Source organism: Zeugodacus cucurbitae, chromosome 3 (genome assembly GCF_028554725.1).
Source record: "Zeugodacus cucurbitae isolate PBARC_wt_2022May chromosome 3, idZeuCucr1.2, whole genome shotgun sequence".
NCBI lineage: Eukaryota > Metazoa > Arthropoda > Insecta > Diptera > Tephritidae > Zeugodacus > Zeugodacus cucurbitae.
The window spans coordinates 77,891,986-77,911,258 of NC_071668.1; the positions used below are offsets into that span (position 1 = coordinate 77,891,986).

The 19,273-nt window shown below is 37.0% G+C and overlaps 1 protein-coding gene, 1 long non-coding RNA gene and 2 other non-coding genes across 5 annotated transcripts in view; 2 read left to right on the forward strand and 2 right to left on the reverse strand.

The window, feature by feature from the left end:
• LOC105211468 (centaurin-gamma-1A) overlaps positions 1-19,273 on the forward strand; it is a 210,530-nt gene that overhangs the window by 708 nt on the left and 190,549 nt on the right. Inside the window, exon 2 of one of the 2 annotated variants that reach the window (XM_054227081.1) lies at positions 1,059-1,740. In XM_054227081.1, the coding sequence (XP_054083056.1) occupies positions 1,407-1,740 (334 nt within the window). In that variant the 5' untranslated portion in view covers positions 1,059-1,406. The remainder of the gene's footprint in view (positions 1-1,058; positions 1,741-19,273) is intronic. The other variant, XM_029039734.2, reaches the window with a different exon arrangement.
• On the reverse strand, positions 4,793-5,746 carry LOC128920227 (uncharacterized). The gene is made up of 3 exons (XR_008470336.1): positions 5,509-5,746; positions 5,256-5,440; positions 4,793-5,171 (listed from the first exon to the last, which is right to left on the reverse strand). It is a non-coding gene; the product is annotated as an uncharacterized LOC128920227 (long non-coding RNA).
• Positions 6,945-7,017, reverse strand: Trnak-uuu (transfer RNA lysine (anticodon UUU)). The gene has a single exon. It is a non-coding gene; the product is annotated as a tRNA-Lys (tRNA).
• Positions 16,168-16,291, forward strand: Trnal-caa (transfer RNA leucine (anticodon CAA)). The gene is made up of 2 exons: positions 16,168-16,205; positions 16,247-16,291. It is a non-coding gene; the product is annotated as a tRNA-Leu (tRNA).

Consider the following 19,273-nt stretch of genomic DNA (forward strand, 5'->3'; position numbering starts at 1 on the left):
ATTTAATAATTTTAATTTGATTGCCTTTACCTAGTAATTGTCCACTTAACATTCCATTTCAAATGTTCGATTCTGGCGCGACCTCAAAACCTATCAACATCTTGCTACCATCCTTCGTTTGTGCTTCCTCCATTTCCAATTTACACTTCATACAATAAACATTCGACAATAAGGCAAAAACAAAAAAATAACAAATAAACGAAGAAACTCTAACAAAAACGAAATAAACTATTCACGATTTTATTTATGCCCAAACAATCACTAAAGCATTCTAAGAAAACACACATCCACCCATACCAGCACTTAAGAAATACTGGCAACACACCAATGAAAAGAAGCATCAGCAATAGCAACAAAAATAAATGCGAAGCAGCAGCATAAAAGCAAGATGAAGTGCTGTTGAACACATGAAAAAACGGCAATTAAACTAGCAACAACAACATAAACAAAACAAGCGGCTTTAAAAAGACGAACGCACGCACATACACACATGCATACATAAGCGGCCGAATGTAAAGACAAGAAAAAGCATCTAATGAATTGCTCTGAAAAGACGTTAGTTTAAGCGCGGGTGTAACTGATTTTAACATACATAGAAGAATACGTATGCTGGCGCAGCTGCACGAAGATTGTTCTAATTGTCTAATTTAGCGACTTTAAAGTTAATTCTAGTTTTCTAGTATATACATACATATTTATTTATTTATTTCATCGGTCGATCTGTTTATTGTTGCTGAAGTGTTTCTGTGTCAGAAGTGTATCTGTATAGTTGATTACTGGAAAATTTCGTATTAACGACCTCTGAATGCATAAAATTATGTTTTACTTCAGCACTTTAAAGAGTTTATTTCGTTTTATGTGATTTTATTTCAAGATAAAGTGAAATAACCTTAAATTATTAATATAAAAATTTTAATATCATTGTGTTGAAATAATTTAATTTTGGAACAACGTAAGCTCTAAAAGCTTGTTGAACAAATTTAATGCTCTAAATTGCAAATGAAGAATTTTTATTTTTTTATTGAAAATTCGATTTTTATTTCTTATATTGTATCCAGTATGTGTTTTACCATCACCAAAATACCGCTTTTTAAATCTAAATATCTAAATATATAATCAAAATATTCGCTCAATATAAATTATTGTGAAAAATATATGATTAAAGATTGAAATACAAAAAAAAAAAATAAATAAAAAAATATAATATTTAATCACAATTAGCATTCGTATTCCATAGTGTGGAAAAATGTGAAAATAATTACGTGTTTGTGTATCTCTAAATTGAAGCAAACAAAAAATTAAAAAAATTAAAATTGTGAAAGAAAAGTGTGTGTCTCAGTGCTTCACCGTCTACAATAAATCGTATAGTTTCGCTGGTGTTTTTGTGCGTGTAAATCATTTCTAAAATGAATAATTATCAACACCAAACGCCGCCACCTGTAACGCGGCTTCATCATCACCATTTGCCGCCGCCACCGCCGCTGCCACATCATCATCCATCAATGATGTCGCAACCGCAGCCTCCGCTGCCGTTGTTGCCATCACAACAGCAACAACATGTGCAGCAGCAGCAACAGCCACAACCATTGATCAGCAATTCACTGGCCATACGTCAGGAGATACAACGTTTCGAAAGCGTACATCCATCGATTTATGCAATTTACGATTTAATCGATTTGCTGCCAATCGCCGATGCACAGATCGCCCAGCAGATACGCGATCACGTCGTTTGTATTGAAGGTGAGTGTACAACTAACTAATACACGTACACACACACACAGAATTTTACCGCAAAAATATGCATGAAAATAGCGAAAAAGTGCGGTGAAATCATTGGGGGGAGAGGTGAATGAGTGTGCGCTAAATCGAACGGTATACTACGCTCAGTTGTCCATTTGCAATTGGAAATTGATTACACGGCAAGCGGATAGCCAATTGTAGACATACATTTTTATTTACAGTTGCACATAATGTATGTGTGTATGTTGGTGCGCAATTATTTGCACACATAAACTTATCTGTGCTAGCTTTTATCTCGTATAAATATTATTGACCCTGAAAACGTTCGATACTAAATTAAAAATTACTAATTAGTCCAAACAATACACTTTGACTATAGGCATTTTCGATGTGTTTGACATTAAGAACCCAATTCGGTTCTTGTGAAGTTGTATCTTAGAATTACTGGTTATGTGATTCTTATGGGGAGACATTGGATCCAGGATAAAATAATGCTTAAAACTTTTATAACAAACATTTTCGAGGCTTTCATAAGATTTCCACACACCTAATATGACAAGGGTTTCACCTAATATTACCGTTCCCACGACAGTCGGTTCTATGTAACCGGAACAGACCCGGATTTTTACTCGTTCACGGACTGTCAAATCGACAGCATTCCTCAAAATTACTTGGGGCAGCTTTATGCAGCTACAACAACAACAACGAGGCTTTCATACAATATTTATAAAAAAATAGATCCTTCAAAATAGTGGACGCTTCGTCGATGACAGACACTTAATTTCAAGATTCCTTTATTGAAATATGGATTAATTCCCGTATATACTATCTATATCTATATGTGTTATGAACTCGTAAATACTTTATATATGACTAATTCAACCATTTTGCGTGTTTTTATGTGAGTCAAAGTCATTACTACTAATCGGTTTCATTTCATTTTGTTCTGGATACATACAAACAGAGGTACATACATGTGAATAAACAAATGTGATTTGCTGTAGGTGGTTTTGGAAAAATAATCACCAAATGCGCTTTTAATAGATTTGCGTGAATTTCTCCAAAGAAGATTATTCGTATGCGAACGAAATAAATTGCTGTGGGCGAGTAAATCAGTACAATAATCATGATATAGCGAGTACAAATATGAAACAAAATTGTGATGCAATTATAAATCTGTTGCCTAAAACAACGAGTCAATCAAAATTAAGTAGCACAGAGTTTCAAGCCCACACGACCTAGAGAGATTTATAAAATTAAAAATATTTAATAATGCTGAGTATACATATGTATGTATATGTAAATTTTTAACGCAATTATATAGAACAACAATAAATAACGCCAGTTTTTGTCGCTTAAATAATTCAATTTCCATGAAAGAGGGAAACCTTGTAAACGTCTTCGATTAGCAACGACCTTGGGTTCTGTGCTCTAACCATAAGACACTCATATTTTCTTAGTCATTACACACATTTCAACTTACATACATACATACAAACATATGGTATATGTAAATTTATCTGTGAACATACTTAAATACATATTTATGAGGACTGAGCACATACTATTTACATTTGTGCCTTCGTAAAAACATCGGCCGGCTGCATGTGTGTGTGTGTTTGTAAATAATATTTTCCATTATAAAAATAATAAAACAAACCGTGAAAACCACAACGTAACGAAATCAATAACATACATACATATATTCATATGTAAGTCATGCATTGCGACATCAGGGCGCGCAACGAAAGCAGCGGCGGAAGAGTTGCGCTATCTAGAAATGACTTGTTTACAATTTAAATGTGTAGGCAAGTGTGCAAAACGGAAACTATAAACTGAAGAGGGCATTGATTATGTAACAGCGAGCGAAACACAGAGCACCACATATGTATACCAGCCAGTTATTATTGGGAATGATGCTACTTTTCACTGGAAAAGCTTAGGTCCGTTTCTACGAGGAGCCTCTGGAGGAATGCTACTACTCTTCACTAGATTTGCTGAGGTCGGTTTCTACGAGGCACCTCTAGAGGGCTATCACTGGATTTACAAACTTCCATGAAGCCTAAGAGTTAAAATAAACTCTATTGTGAACCTTGAAAGAAATTGAAGTCAGTTTGAAGTCGTATGGTACTAAACTACTGTTGTGTAAAACATAAAAAAATTGCGAGAGTACTTCGAAGTGCTACGTATTAACAACAGAAAGACTGACAGCTTCTCGAAGATGACAGCCAAATGTCAATATTTGACAACCATCTGACAGTTTGTAAATAAAATAAGCGCTACTAAGTTCCTTGGAACTTAATGGAATTTACTTACTCGAGTGCATCGAATTTCTGCTTAACCTTGCCGGTGAAAGCGAAAGCGCTCAGCACTGAAGCGCCGCTGATAAGCGTTTGCATTGCGAATGACTACACGCTTTTTACAAACATTATCTCCGCATTTCCGCCACAATGCGCTTTCTTTATAAGACTTTACTCGACACTTACATACATATAACTCAACACTTTTCTTTATAAGCGTCGAAGAATGGACGGTAAGACGGCAATGCATCCATCATACTGGCTGCCACTTCACTTCAGCGCAGTATCTGACGGCATATCTGCTTGTAATTGCCTCGCGAACATGAAAAATCAATCATTTACTTACGCACTACAACGAAATTCGTGGCTCAATCGGGTTGTCGAATTTTCGAACTGTCAAATCAATGACTGACACAAACGAAAAATATGTTTCAATGCTCAGGCCACACACACAAATGCACACATGTGCTGCACACACATCACAGACGCGTTCCGCAAGCGGGGAAAATCGGAAAATTGTTAAGTTTTCCCAAAACATGTCAAGAACGCTCGTTTGCCCTATCGCATACATGAGAGAAATGTCTAAATGAGTTGGGTATGTGTTCATGAATATGTTCATATTGGTCTCTGTTTGTAGCATGTGTTATATGATGTCTGAGTTTCCGTGTGTTTTGCTGCCTACATGCGGCCCGCTGACAGTTGAATCTGTATTGATCACTATGCCTAGTTGTTGTTGTTGTCTTTGGTGGGCGTCGATGCACACTTGTTGTGTTCAATTCGACGGCATCTTTTAATGTTGTTGTGTCATCAATTACTACGCATCGAGGGCGGATAGAAAACGCTTGTGCGCCCTAATGATACACAAATACCAAATTTGACGTCATTTCGGTTATTTTTAGTTTTGCTGTTTATTTGCTTATTTTTTGGTTTATTTTAAATTAAAATATATTTTTATGTTTTTATCGCTTAATTTGTAGAGTTTTGTTGATGTGTTTAGTATTTGAAGGAATTTCTGAGAATGTTTTGCGGTTATGTTGAACCATCCCTTGACTTCAAATTTACTTATTTTGAAATGGTAAGCTTCTCTGAAGGTCTCTTCGTAATCTGATTCAGTCTAAGACTAGTCTGTACCTGAAAGCATTGCAAATAGAGTCCGTAAGTTATTATTTGCCTACGAAACCATAAATTGAGAACTCTGATTATATCTAACCTCACCCAAATAAAAGATGTTCCAGGGTTCCTTTAAAACATTTCCAAACGTCGAAACAAACTTTATTTGACACCAAATTGTAAAAAAGTGTGAATTCAAATAGTAATTTTCAGCTTGATTTATAAGCCCAAAGTCCAAGAGCATTTGTAATGATATTTCCAAGCCATTTGAAAACATTTTGTTCCGTATTCTAATAGTCCCATGAGATAAGTTGTAATTTTCCTCTATTTGAACAATAAAAGAGACTGAGCTCCTTACCTTCATCCAAGCAACATTTAGAAACCCTTAGAGTTGCAGAGCTCAATACCGAATTGCAGCAACTCTTTCAAATAAAAGTTATTTGCCGTCAACTTTATTGTTATGCGGAGAATCGATAAATGCCAATTGGGAAACTAACATAGAAATAGAGAAAATAAAAACTGTAAACACACGGCTCACTTTGGAGGTAGAGGGTGATAAAGCTGACTAAGTCAGTGCATATGGCTTGTGGCCAGCGGGTGGTCACGGTGCAGCTATTCTCATGGTGTTGGTAGTTGAAGCCAACTTTCCAGGACCACATGAACGCTAGAAGACAACATTAAGCAGCGGCAGCCACGAACTTCTTATTGCCACCCCAAGAGCCACCAGCCGTCCGTTGAATGTTGCAAGATATGTGGTTGGGGATAATGGTGCGCTGCTTGAAGACTCGTGTGTGTGCGCGAGTGAGTGTATGGAATTTCGCAATTATCTCTGTAAGTGCACAATAGGATTTTTGCGCAAAGTTGCCACAAATGATTTTGACGAGTTGCCAGCTGAGTTGCCTTCTGCAGCGTGCCAGAGTGGAGTGGGCGATCACGAGTTACACGGCAAAGAAAGCAGTGAAAGTATGCGCACACAAAGGAAATTTTTTTTTGCCATGCGAAGAGGAAGGGGGGTGGGGTGGAAATACGAAAGAAATGGGTCGTCGTCGTCGGTCTCAGCGGTGTATTTGTGTGAAGCAGTGATGAGTAGCTTTTGTGCGTTTAGTCATGTCTGTCTCACGCTTGCCAACAAATCAATGCAACAACAACAGCAACAATGGCGCTCGTTTGCGGCACGGCAAGGACTGATTGACTGGCAGCTGGGACCCATTCCGATGTGTGTTCGTACTGTATATGTTATGTCGGGTGTTTTGAGGATACATGTTGGTATGCTTTTAGGTGTTGCTGCTCATGCTGATAATAGTGTCTTGTTTATGTGCATGCGGCAGTAAAGCCCGCAACAAATAGATTCAATTACTTGGGCTTGCGGGCGCTTCCCGAAATGAAGCGAAGTGAATAAATGAAGTTTACTTAGCATCTTAAGACACTCCATCCACCTGCCCTTATTTGCCGCAGTATTATAATGTTTTCTTGTTATGAGGGGAGCCAGTGGGAGGGTGAGTGTCTGGCTGGTGCGAATAAAATAAGAAATGTGTCATGAATTTGTCAAAATTGATGGAAAAACCGAAAGTGACAAATTTTTATGCAGAATTGCTGCTGTGATGTGGTTTTATAAGCATATTGTGTTTGAAAGGAGAAAACACTCAAATATGACTAAGTCAAAAGTTGAGAATTTATATATAATACAGCAACAATTTTAAATTCTGTGTTAAATAAATCTAACTTCGACGTACTGCAATGTGAGAATTGCGTTGAGAATATAAATTAAAAATTTTATTAAAAAAAATCCATTCTCGCCCGAGCAGGGACTTGAACCCTGGACCCTTGGATTAAAAGTCCAATGCTCTACCGACTGAGCTACCCGGGCACATATTTATACATCAGCAAAATGCTCAGTTCAATACACTCAGCACTCCATTTGTATGTATGTTTGTGTGTTATGTGATGAAGGGATGATAAGAAAAAAGTAAAAAATGGAGCACAGAATTAAAGCGGATGTGTTCAGTGTTTTCTGAAAGAACTACAACCGATTTCTAGATTAGAAACAACTTTGAGCTTCAAATCCAGATTTCTTCATTCTTCATTACATAGGCAACCTTAGTTTAAGAGTCCTAGGAACTTCTCTTTACGTACTCAAAAGAAGGCGTGTGACATGAGTAATGATATATGCTTCGGAACATTCTTCATGTGTGGTGTGGATTGCTCCCCTGTCAGAATTTTATACGTTAATATGTGTGAATATTCCAATATTTGAATGAAAAATATTACTCACATTAATCGTGGGACCAAGTCACAGCTGGGCCCCAATTTTTTTTTCTTCTTTGTTTTAACATTTAAATCCACCGAAAATTTGCAATATCTTACATATGTAAAGGGTGATTTTTTAAGAGCTTGATAACTTTTTTAAAAAAAAAAACGCATAAAATGTTGACCGCGGCTGCGTCTTAGGTGGTCCATTCGGAAAGTCCAATTTTGGGCAACTTTTTCGAGCATTTCGGCCGGAATAGCCCGAATTTCTTCGGAAATGTTGTCTTCCAAAGCTGGAATAGTTGCTGGCTTATTTCTGTAGACTTTAGACTTGACGTAGCCCCACAAAAAATAGTCTAAAGGCGTTAAATCGCATGATCTTGGTGGCCAACTTACGGGTCCATTTCTTGAGATGAATTGTTCTCCGAAGTTTTCCCTCAAAATGGCCATAGAATCGCGAGCTGTGTGGCATGTAGCGCCATCTTGTTGAAACCACATGTCAACCAAGTTCAGTTCTTCCATTTTTGGCAACAAAAAGTTTGTTAGCATCGAACGATAGCGATCGCCATTCACCGTAACGTTGCGTCCAACAGCATCTTTGAAAAAATACGGTCCAATGATTCCACCAGCGTACAAACCACACCAAACAGTGCATTTTTCGGGATGCATGGGCAGTTCTTGAACGGCTTCTGGTTGCTCTTCACCCCAAATGCGGCAATTTTGCTTATTTACGTAGCCATTCAACCAGAAATGAGCCTCATCGCTGAACAAAATTTGTCGATAAACACATTTCGAACCGAACACTGATTTTGGTAATAAAATTCAATGATTTGCAAGCGTTGCTCGTTAGTAAGTCTATTCATGATGAAATGTCAAAGCATACTGAGCATCTTTCTCTTTGACACCATGTCTGAAATCCCACGTGATCTGTCAAATACTAATGCATGAAAATCCTAACCTCAAAAAAATCACCCGTTACATATGTGTGTACATATATATAACTGTATATGGCAAGAATTTAGTCAATTGCGTTAAGGAATGCCACGGCAAAAGTCATTTGTGGCAATAAAAAATTTTACAATTTCGAATTACGTGTCAGCGCCATATACTACACAAACAACAACACTAGCAAAAAGCTCCAAAATGAAAACAACAACAATCGTTGCATTGAGAACAGAGTATCGGTGGCAATAAATCACGTTTAATTGCCTTTCAGCCGCGTCTACCGGGCTTCTTTTTTTTCTGGCCGAGAAGGGGTTGCTTACCCAGGCAGGCAGCCAGGAAAAAAGTAATCAGGAAAGTGGTGAAGTAGAGTGAACAGTTAAGGATTGTTGGTGGTTACATGTACATGTTGGCATGCAGACGTGTGCCACCCATTCGCACTTCCGTTCATCCTCGCAGATAGCCTTTTATCGTAGATTTTTCCTCCTTATTGTCGCTGTAGTACCCACCTCTTCAGCTTCTTTTTCGCTGATTCTTACATTTTTCATGCCGCAGCTTACACGTTGGACCACCTTATATTTCATGTAAGCGAACATATTTCGCTCAAACGCGTGTGTGTGTGTTTCGGTGTAACATTGCGGGCAATAACACGATTCTTAGCACGAAAATAAAAACCAGCTCGCCACCTCGCTCTCTCTGCGGCAGCAATGCGTGGCATCAACACTCACAACATAAACACTTCATCTGCAATGTTGCAGCAAATAAAAGCAGCAGCAGTAGCAATTGCTGCTACAAATCATCAACAAGCGGTTGTTTTGTTGCTGTTGGTGCACGCTTTGTAGCACTCTGCCACCCAACAAGTTGTTCCAATTGCCGCGTGTTGAAGCCCCATACCACGCCACAGCGGCATTGTAGATTGCCTCCCATTCGATAAGCCATTGTTCCCATTCGCTACCACGCCACTCCCCTCGCTTGTATCACCCCCATCATTGGCTGCCCCAACACGTTGGTTGCGTCAAATTGCATGCCTTGCATTTTCGACCAAAAATCTCCAAAGTGATAATATCACAACAAGCATATGTATCCATATATATGTATATGTATGTAATCGTACGCAGTCTAACATTGCAGGGGTGTATGTGGGTGTGTACATTTGTAAGCGGGTGTCGGCACGTTGTGCGGCACGTGTCTGTTCAGCGGAAATGCGTCGTCGGACAGGCGTCGGTATGTGACAGGACTCGCCCGCTTGTTGCATACTAACTGTATTGTCGCTTGTCGTGCGCTCCCCTTCGTTTCGTATCCTGTTGCTGGTATTGTGACCACTGTGATTGCAACAGATTTGCTGTGACCTTTTTGGCGAAATTCAACATGACTAAATACATACATACATGTGTACATATATATTTTTGTATTAAGCAAAACACCATAAAAGTCGCTACATACGTGATTTGGCAATAAAATAAAATTTTTGATCTCGGCTACTCCCCCACCACCTCGCACACTTTAACGCCAATAAAATGTAGAAAGTTTCAGACAAAATCAACCGTTGAGGAAAATCACGAGTTGCTAACTTTTGGTAAATTTTGTGCCGACTTTTATAACCGCAAACCAAGAATTATAATTTGACAAAGTACTAATTTTTCATAGAAAAACTAGGTTCATTGATCTCTAAATTATATTGAAATCAAATACTTGTCCCTATTTGATCTGTGGATATGAAATTTCTTTCTGCAAATGGCACAAAAACTTGAATAAAATGTGACCTTTGAAGCAAGTAATTTCTTATTTAGGAAACAAAAAAATTTTCTTTCAAATATTCCTACAGGGTATGTGTCAATAACATTTTCTGTGTAATATCGTTGTATGGCTGCTTCGTAACGTCAGTGAATGTAATAAAATATCGCAACAAATTGTCATTTTCATTTGACAATTTTGTTAAACGGTGCTTAAATAAGTGCAAAAACCGTAAAGAGACAATTTAATGTAAAGTTCCTGGGGTTAATAGCAACGGCACTGCGAATTCTATTGGAAAACGTAGAAAAATCATCAACCATCGTTTGGTGATCGCTTTAGAGGCGAAGTAGTCGAATTGTTTTGGAATTGTTTTGGAATTGATAAAAAAATCTTAAGAATCATGCCCTCTATATTCGATATGTATATATATATAACCCGAATAGATTAGAAGGTACATAGATTGATCTATCATTGTGAGTATTCGGTTTTGGAAGACTCATGAGTAAACCATCAATCTTTCATATTACTTAGAAATGATTTCAAACTATCTTTATCATTTTTAAGCACCAACTTTAACACTTTATGAACATCATTGCTTAACAAATATGAAAGTAATAAGAAATATCGGATATTAGCAGTAGAAACAACCTAAACATTGTAGTTTGTCTCATATATTTTTATTGGTATCATTAACTGAATATAGAGGTATTCCATAAAAGAACCTATCAATTTCGAAACAATTTTCTCACATTTCCGTCTCAGATTTTTTCCAAAGTTGACTTCTGACATTTTCAGCTATAAATTCTGTAGACACTTGCCAGCAAATCACTCACTTATGAAGCCGCAGTCACTAAATCAAATCACAATTCTCAGACAAAGACAGTGAAATCATTTTATCAACTAAAATAGAGTAACTGATTAAAGAGCGAACGATAAGAATGAAGAAACCGTAGAATGATGAATAAGTACGATGATAAAGTATCGGCAAATACCGTAACATGAAAACGGTAAAAAGAAAAATTCAAAATTTTTCAGTGTCAAAATGCATTTGAATGCATAAAAAAGTGTATTTGTTTTTGACAGGAACTCCCACATATGAGAGAAAAGAGAGTTTAGACGGATAGGTGGTGTGCTATATAAAGAAATATAAGGTGTGTTGACAACACTTGCTTGCTCTCAAAGAATTTCTATCTAAAAATTGCACATTTTTTGTTGTTATTGTTTGTGTGAAAGCAAAAAATCACTGCAACACCACTTTCCGGTCAGAAATAGACAAAGCAACAACAACAAGTGGAAACTGACTGCATGTGGCGTGGGTGTGTGTATACGCTGTTTGTGTCTGTCAGTCTATGAGTATGTGAAATTGTGTACACGCCCACCAACAGCATGCAGTAGTGACTGCGTTGACATTGATAATGAATGGCAGCCGGTTCAGCCGGTGCCGGCTTTATTTTGCCACATTTTTTGCGCCGACTCTGCCAGCGTTTATTGCAACCAAATCGAGAAAAAGCAAGTTGGTGGCAAGTACGATTGCTGCATGCAAAGCGTGTTTCAGGCGGAAAAAAAGTGTAAAATTAAAGGGGTGCCAGCGCAGCGTCAAAGCGAAGATGGACAGCCAGCAACTTCCGTTTTAAAAATGCAATCGAAAAGCTAGTGGATGTGTGTGTGTGTGTGTACGGCTGCTAAAGCGCTAAATTCAATGAATGAATGAAAGATGAAGTGCGTTTTGCATTCAAATTAGCTGGCAACACCGGCCGGTCGGCTGTTGGGTGCGGGTGTTGGCTGGCGCATATTTATTGCTGTAAGACCATATAAATACATTGTTGTTGCTTCCATTCATTTCTTGTTTTTATTTATTTGCAGCATTTTGTACTTACTTGTGCTGTTCGTAGGTGCTTGACAGCCAAGAAATTTGCTAATAAATATTAAAAATTCATTTATGCTGAACATAAAAGCTGTTGACTTTATTGATTCAGCCAGTTTTTGTGTTTTATCTTCTTATTTGTTCTCACTTTTCTGCTATCATCGCCATTTGCTTTTGACTGCTAATTTGTTTATGGCTTTTTAAGTTGTTGAAGCGAGAATAAGTTTAAGCTTCACCTATTTCTTGTCTTAATTTATCTTTAAAAATGTTCTAAAGATTACAGATTGTTTTCAGATTTCATAGAAGTTTAGGTTGTTGCCTTAAAGGTAGTTCAATTCGTACGGTCTTCCAAGATCTGCAGTCCGTTTTTTGAAGTAATTTTCTTATTTCCACATTTGAAGCTTCGTTATCAACTTGTGGTTCTCCATAAAAGTCTCCTCGTGTTGCCTTGCCTTTTTCTTGAATTTCCCTTAGTATTCTTCATACCATTGCTTGTTTCATTCATACTCAGCAGAAAAGAAGGCAGAAGGCAACAATCAAAGACAAGTGGTCACTACAGTCCCATAAACATCATAAACATCCTTACAAAGAAAGAAATAACGGTATATGCTTTGACGTTACGTAATCTCGTTTGGTTGATTGCCACATTGGCATGTTCTTTATATGTACATGTATGTATGTATTGTATGTTTGTGAGACTTGTAATACCTGCGCCTTGTGTGGTCAATACACTCACCTTACACCGAGGAATATCTTTCATTCCTTTTCCGGTATTTTCAGCTGTTTTGCTTAGTCAGTTTTGGTTGTTTTTTTTTTATTTGGAACGTCAGACAAATGTAGAGAATATATTTGTTTTTTCGGCTTTTACTTTTTTCTGGTCAGCACTTGCCGTCAATTTTCATTTGATAAAAGTGTTTTGTTCGGTTTTCGCTTTGTTGCTGATTGGTTTGTGCTCATTTCACTTTTGGATTACCAAATGTGTCGATTTGTTGCATTTTTATTGCGCAATATTGCAGATGTCATAGATTCCAGCAATTGTTGGCATTTCATTTTGGTTTTGAAAGGTTCGGACAGCTCGTCAATTTTTGGTGGAAAAAGAAATTGCTTCTAATAAGAATTTGAGCAAAACTATCACTGAGATGGGACTAAATATGTCAGAGAGAATTGATATTTTTTAAATAAGAACATCTTTCTCAACCTCCTTCCTCTGGAAGCTTCGATTAGGTGCCAATCAGTATTGAAAAAAATCAGTACCCAAATTAAGAAATAATTGGAACAATTGCGTGCTATTCAAATACGCTTGTCAGCCCTAGATTTTATCTCGTCTCAACTTAAAATGTATTTCTTTCAATTGAGTCTTACCCATCAACCCATATCTTTGAGTGCAGAACAACCAGTCAACAAGACTATTGTATGACATAACACATGAGCGACATTAAAACCCTATTAAATGTCTGCACATTCCCAGGAATTGTGACAACTTTCGGTTAAGGACAACAAATAACAAGTAATGTAATAAAGACTCGGAAGTTAAAAGCCGTCAGAGCAACAAGCAGAAGCGTCAAAGTCAGCCCATAAAGCAAATGACTCTGAGCGTGGAACTATCACAGACTCGGTATGACAGTTGAGAGGCGCCGAACAAACGCAAATTTGCACCGCTTCACACTTGACAAACGAGAAAATTACAAATGTGTTAGCATGTCCTTTCAGCCGGTTAATAAAGTGCTTACTGAAAAAATTAGGAAAATAAGATGTCTGCATCATATGTGGAGTAGGAAAGGGATATCAAGCAATGTCAATTTGACAAAAGCCAGGAACAATAACCACATAACTTGTTTTTGTTCATTTTTTTCTACAATAAATCAGCTTAGTGGCTGTCGGCTGGAAACCCATTGTGAGGTAATTGAATGAGCACAAGAACCTTTTTTGTGGGCACACAGCCAATAGAGGAAGTGTTGTTGTGGTCGAGGTCGAGAACGTCGTCAGCGCTTTTAGGCATTTGCAATTGTAGTTGTGCATGTCGTGACCGGCTTTCAATAAGTTCCATCACATACTTGTTATAAGTTTCTGCTACCTTTGTACCTGGAACGTGAATGCTTACTTAGTGGTTAAGATTGCGTTTGAAAAATCAACAAACCGTAAAAGAAAACAACAAACGCACGCGCAAGCGTAAGCAAAACACAATAAAAGCCGAAAAGAATCAAGAAAGGGAAACTAAGAAGAGAAAAAAAAACAAAAACACGAAAGGGAAACAAAGCAAATAATAAAAAAATCATCATTCCACGAACCTCACCAGGAAATATGTGCACAAAAACTGATGAAGCCGGCTTTGCATGAAAATGCAAGGAAAAAACTGTCCGAAGAAACCAGTTTCTGTGCGTAATTTGAGCGCCTTACCGCTGGTAGACGCTCCACGTTGAATGTGTGTGTGAGTCTTAAGTTTGTCTGAAACTGAAATCCAAACTGGTTTCAGTTTTTCGGGCGCACTTAGTTTATTTTCTATTAAGACTACACGAAAGCCGGCCAGCAGAGTGAGTATGGTGGAAAGCAGGTCAAATAAGGAGATTTATTCACATTAAAAACTAAATCATAATATGAATTTGGCTGGGATGTTAAAATTCTATAAACCTTACAACTGCTCTTACGCCTCATAAGTATGTATCTGACAGACATTTGAAAAGACACTTGGCTACATACAAAGTTACTTAAGGATGGCAGTGTTCCTCTCGTTCGTTTTCAAGTATACGTCACTGTAACTCAAGTAACCCATTACTGTTTTAATGACCTTTTGTGCCCCTGACCCTTTTTATTTAGATTTTTTTTGGCCAAATGGTGTGTCGTGTTGTACAGAGTTGATTTCCTGCTATCATGTTTACTTATTATCAGCACTCATATAAAATAAAAGAACATGTACTCTATAGCGTTCTACAGCCCACACAGACAGCTTGTTTTTGCTTTCGCAGTTAATTGTCTTTTCATGCAGTGTTTTCACATGGCAAACACAAAGTTTATTGCCACGATCGTTGCAGCTGTTTTACGTATCGTATAACAGACCCCTAATTCCTCAGCTAATTCAATATCATCTAAGTGAATCGTGTGCGCTTCATCGATTTATTTGCATTCACTTATTATTTTTTTCGTTGTTATAGAATTACAACTTTGTCACGATTTAATTAAGCGGTCCAATATTATCATACGATGAACCCTTGTACAAACAATAATGCATTTCACATGATTTTTAATGTGTTTACTCGTGATCTCGTTTTTGTCATAAAACCATGAAAGTGTAACGCTTTGTGTGACAGATTTGCCCGGAGTATTTTTATGAAGAGAAGCTAACTGAATATACTCACTTTATTAATAAATACTTTAAATATCGAATAACCAGAGCATTAGTAGTTAGTGGGCTTCAGATGAAGATGAAATTTCCCTGAAGATACATGCATGCATCACAACATTTGGTAACAACTTTGGATGTCAAACATATGTTCCATTTATGCCTTGAGAAATTTTCCAAATTTTATACCAGTACTCTATTATTTTAGTGAGTGTTCTTTTCGTGCTCGCTTACTATAAAATGAGATAAAAGTTATACAGTCCACTTTATGGTTAGAGCACAGCCTACTTTTACTCTTCATAGTTTTCAGGTTAGGTCGAACCACCCGTCGATTACTCACCCTAGTACACAAAGCCCTTGAAGTAACTCTCAACAATCAACTTGCAATCATAAAACACTCAAAACTAATTGCCTTTTTGTGGCAGCAAGCGTAGCACTCAACTACTGAAGATTTTAGTTTAATAGCTTTTAATAACTTTATAATTACTAATGACCGTTATATGTGTGTAGGCGTTAAGATAAGAGCGTCAAACGTTTAACAGCTGGATATGTGCATTTGTATTTCATTTTAAAGATAGTTTTTGATTTTATCACATAATAAAAAGTGTTTCTTGAAATGTGGCCCTATTAGGCGGCTAGTTTATTATCTTATCAAAGAAATCGCCGCGGGGGAAATCAATTATGTGCTGTCGTTGCGTGGGCAGACACGCTTCGCTATCTTTTATGTAGACATATGGTGTAAATATAGATAATAGAAAGCGCGGAAATCACTCAATGATGTTTTGTGTGTGTGTACTTTGGATATTTCGTTGTATATATGTAAATATATATATATATCTACTTATGTCATTTTAAAAAAATACGCTTTGCGTTTCGCTGGCATAAAAATATATGTCAGGATGGCCGAGCGGTCTAAGGCGCCAGACTCAAGTGTAATAACTTGCCTGTAGTGATACGGGTTGTTTCGGAGCATTCTGGTCCTCTCTGAGGGCGTGGGTTCGAATCCCACTTCTGACAAGAATTTTTTTACAAAATATTTTTTAAAATTTAAATATTCCCGTTATAATTATTTAATAGTTAATCTTAAATTTAACTAATTTTGTAACTTAATTTTAATTTCACTCAATTTATGTGCTGCAATTTTCCTTATTTTAATATAGTTTACCGTTTTACATTTTCCCCTAAATATTTCTGCCCAAAATCTTCACAAAAAGGTTTACATTTTCGCTGAAACTCATCATAATTGCTTAATTAATTTCAATTCATAAACTCACGAATGCAATGCCAAAAGCCTTGACATTCCGTTTCACTCGTAATTCACTTAATTAGACAGTGAGTACGACGCGACATGAAATATTTTCAAACGAACAACGAAAAAGATAGGCAAAATATGCCACTAAATTGATTCTAATTTTTGCATGCTCCGTTTACCACAGTAACAACAACAACAATACAAACAAAATATTTGTGCTGTAATGAATGTCGAATGTTCGTAGTTTGCGTTCGCAGCAGAGTTGTCATTAAATTCGCTTTTGAATTTGCTCGCATTTGCAATGTCCATTGCCGCATCCCCTCGCTGAGTTGCCGCACTTTTGTTTGGTAATTTTGTATACAAATTCCGGCAATTAGCATAACAATGCCGACTTTGTGCATTAATTTATTTATATGTATATGTATATTTTTACTCTTTCGTCATCAGACAAACAGTTGGTATATAATAATATCTGTACCTCTTTGCACACTACTGTACATACTAATTTTTATGTTTTGCCATGTTTTTCGGTCTTTTCATAGTGCTTTACCAAAATGTATACCTTCTTTTGGAGTATTCTACATTTCGTAAAAACAATTCCGTTATATACTCTCACTCTCAAAAATCATTCCAAAGCTTCGCTTCCAAAAAATATCGATTCCTATACAGGAAAATAGTTTTACTAAACCCACCTTTTCAAATTCTTACATAAATCTCCACCATATTTCAACACATCATCGACTTGTGCCGCACCGCTTTGTTCGATTTCCGCGCTGTAACGGCGCCTAATGAGCCGTCACTCACAATTGTCATTGTTTCAAGCGAGGCTGGGCTAAATTAAACCAACTAATTTATAAATACGCGAACCAAAGCACATGATTTTCACTTTCAGTACGGGTATAGAGTGCGTCTCTTAGAGGTGACGAGCGCCTAAAAGCTTTGGCTGCTTTGACTGACCCCTTTTTCATTGCAGCCTGGCTGTTGTTGCCCGCATATTGTTTTTCCATTAAGGTTCATTTTACTTTTCAACGATTAGCTGCTCAACTGTTTTCTGCGCGTTTTTCTAGTCATTTACGGTATTTTTTTATAATTTTGTCTTTCATTGCTTCGCTTTATTTTGCTAAACTGCCATCAGTGTAATTATAAGACAATGATTGCGCAAGAAACAAAATGCGCTTGAAAAAGCAGTGAAAACAAAACGGTTTCGAAGTAACACACCCTGTATGATTGGAAGGTATGCAGAGACATAGCACTATAGCACACATAGTTAGCTCATGCTGCGGCACATACCTTTCCTTCATATTATCGCAGTCGCTGGCTAGTCGTTCATTTCATTCAATGGCTAGTTCGTCAAGCAATACGAGTATACTTAGGGAACAGTAGCTTTATTGTGCTGTCAGTTGTTTCTTTCGATGACTATTTATCATTTGATCTGTTCGAACTTCGAACTGATCGATTTTCAGCACTCACGAAACATCGACAAGTATTGTATGGCATTTGTTGCTAGCGTAATAATTTTTAATCAACTGGCAGGCGTAAAGTCATTGGCCGATGATTGAGTGTACTAATGGATCGGTTAGATGTGTATATACGTAGCGAAAACCCAATATTATTTTCAATTGGCAGTCAATGTAATTACAAAGTGGCTTGGATAGCAAAGTACAATGAAGGTTGCTAACCTATTTATAGTAGATGTATTATTATTATATGGAAGGCAAGTATTTAGATAAATTGTTTTGTGAACTAAAAAATTATGATTTTGGGTCAAAAAGATTTTTAACCCTGAAAACAAGTCTGTTTCTCTAATTAAAGTTTTCAGAATTTCGAGTACCGACTTCCGTCAAAATTATACCTGCCCGAAACTAACATTTTGCCGCTTCACATTGCACAAAGTCCATTAGCCAACCTAAGATCTCTCATACTAGACTATGAATTAACTCGGCGAACAACCGTTCACAAAAAAGCTTTGATGGCTCAATAGATAGATCTTTCCTATTATTTCATTTATGGCCTAATTCTCTACGATTTCTCCAATGACAGTTGGAGGTTGTCAAAGTATTATTTGACAGCTAGAAAAATAAAAGTTCTATTGAAGGAGGCCACAAGGTTCCTAGACTATACTGAAATACAACTATGAACTTCCCAAAAATCTTGGTCAAAATAAATTTTTGTACTTCACTGGACTGCATGGCTTAAAATTGCTATTCGAGTTCTTTACATTATTCTAAGGGCAGTTTTGCACCAGAGAACTTATCCATGTGCAAGAGAAGCAACTCTATTTGTCATTGTTACACGGTCAGAGATTTTTACACAGAACTTCCTGCCGAATCAAATTTGTGTTCGCATGTTGTCAGAAAGTTCCTGTTGTTGTTCCTCCAATTTAGATTATTATTATTGTTCTTTTTTTTAACTTCAAGTTTGGATTAATTGCTGCGAGCACAAAACTCAAGTAGCAGTAAAACCATTATTCACGCTATCAGCTACGGTCGTCCACACACTTAACGCAAATTAAGATGATAAAGCGGCTCCGCTTTTGAAATCCACGTTGTAATAATTCTATTATCATGAGTTTTTATTGTAGATGTTGTTGCTGTTGTTGTTGATGACGGCACTTTTATTTCATTTCCTTTCATTTTTTACATCACTAATTTCCAGGCAGATAAATAATGGTTTAAAAAAAATGTCGATAATTAAATGTTAGGCATTATTAATTGCTGTAATATGCGCAGATGAGGCAGTAAAAATAA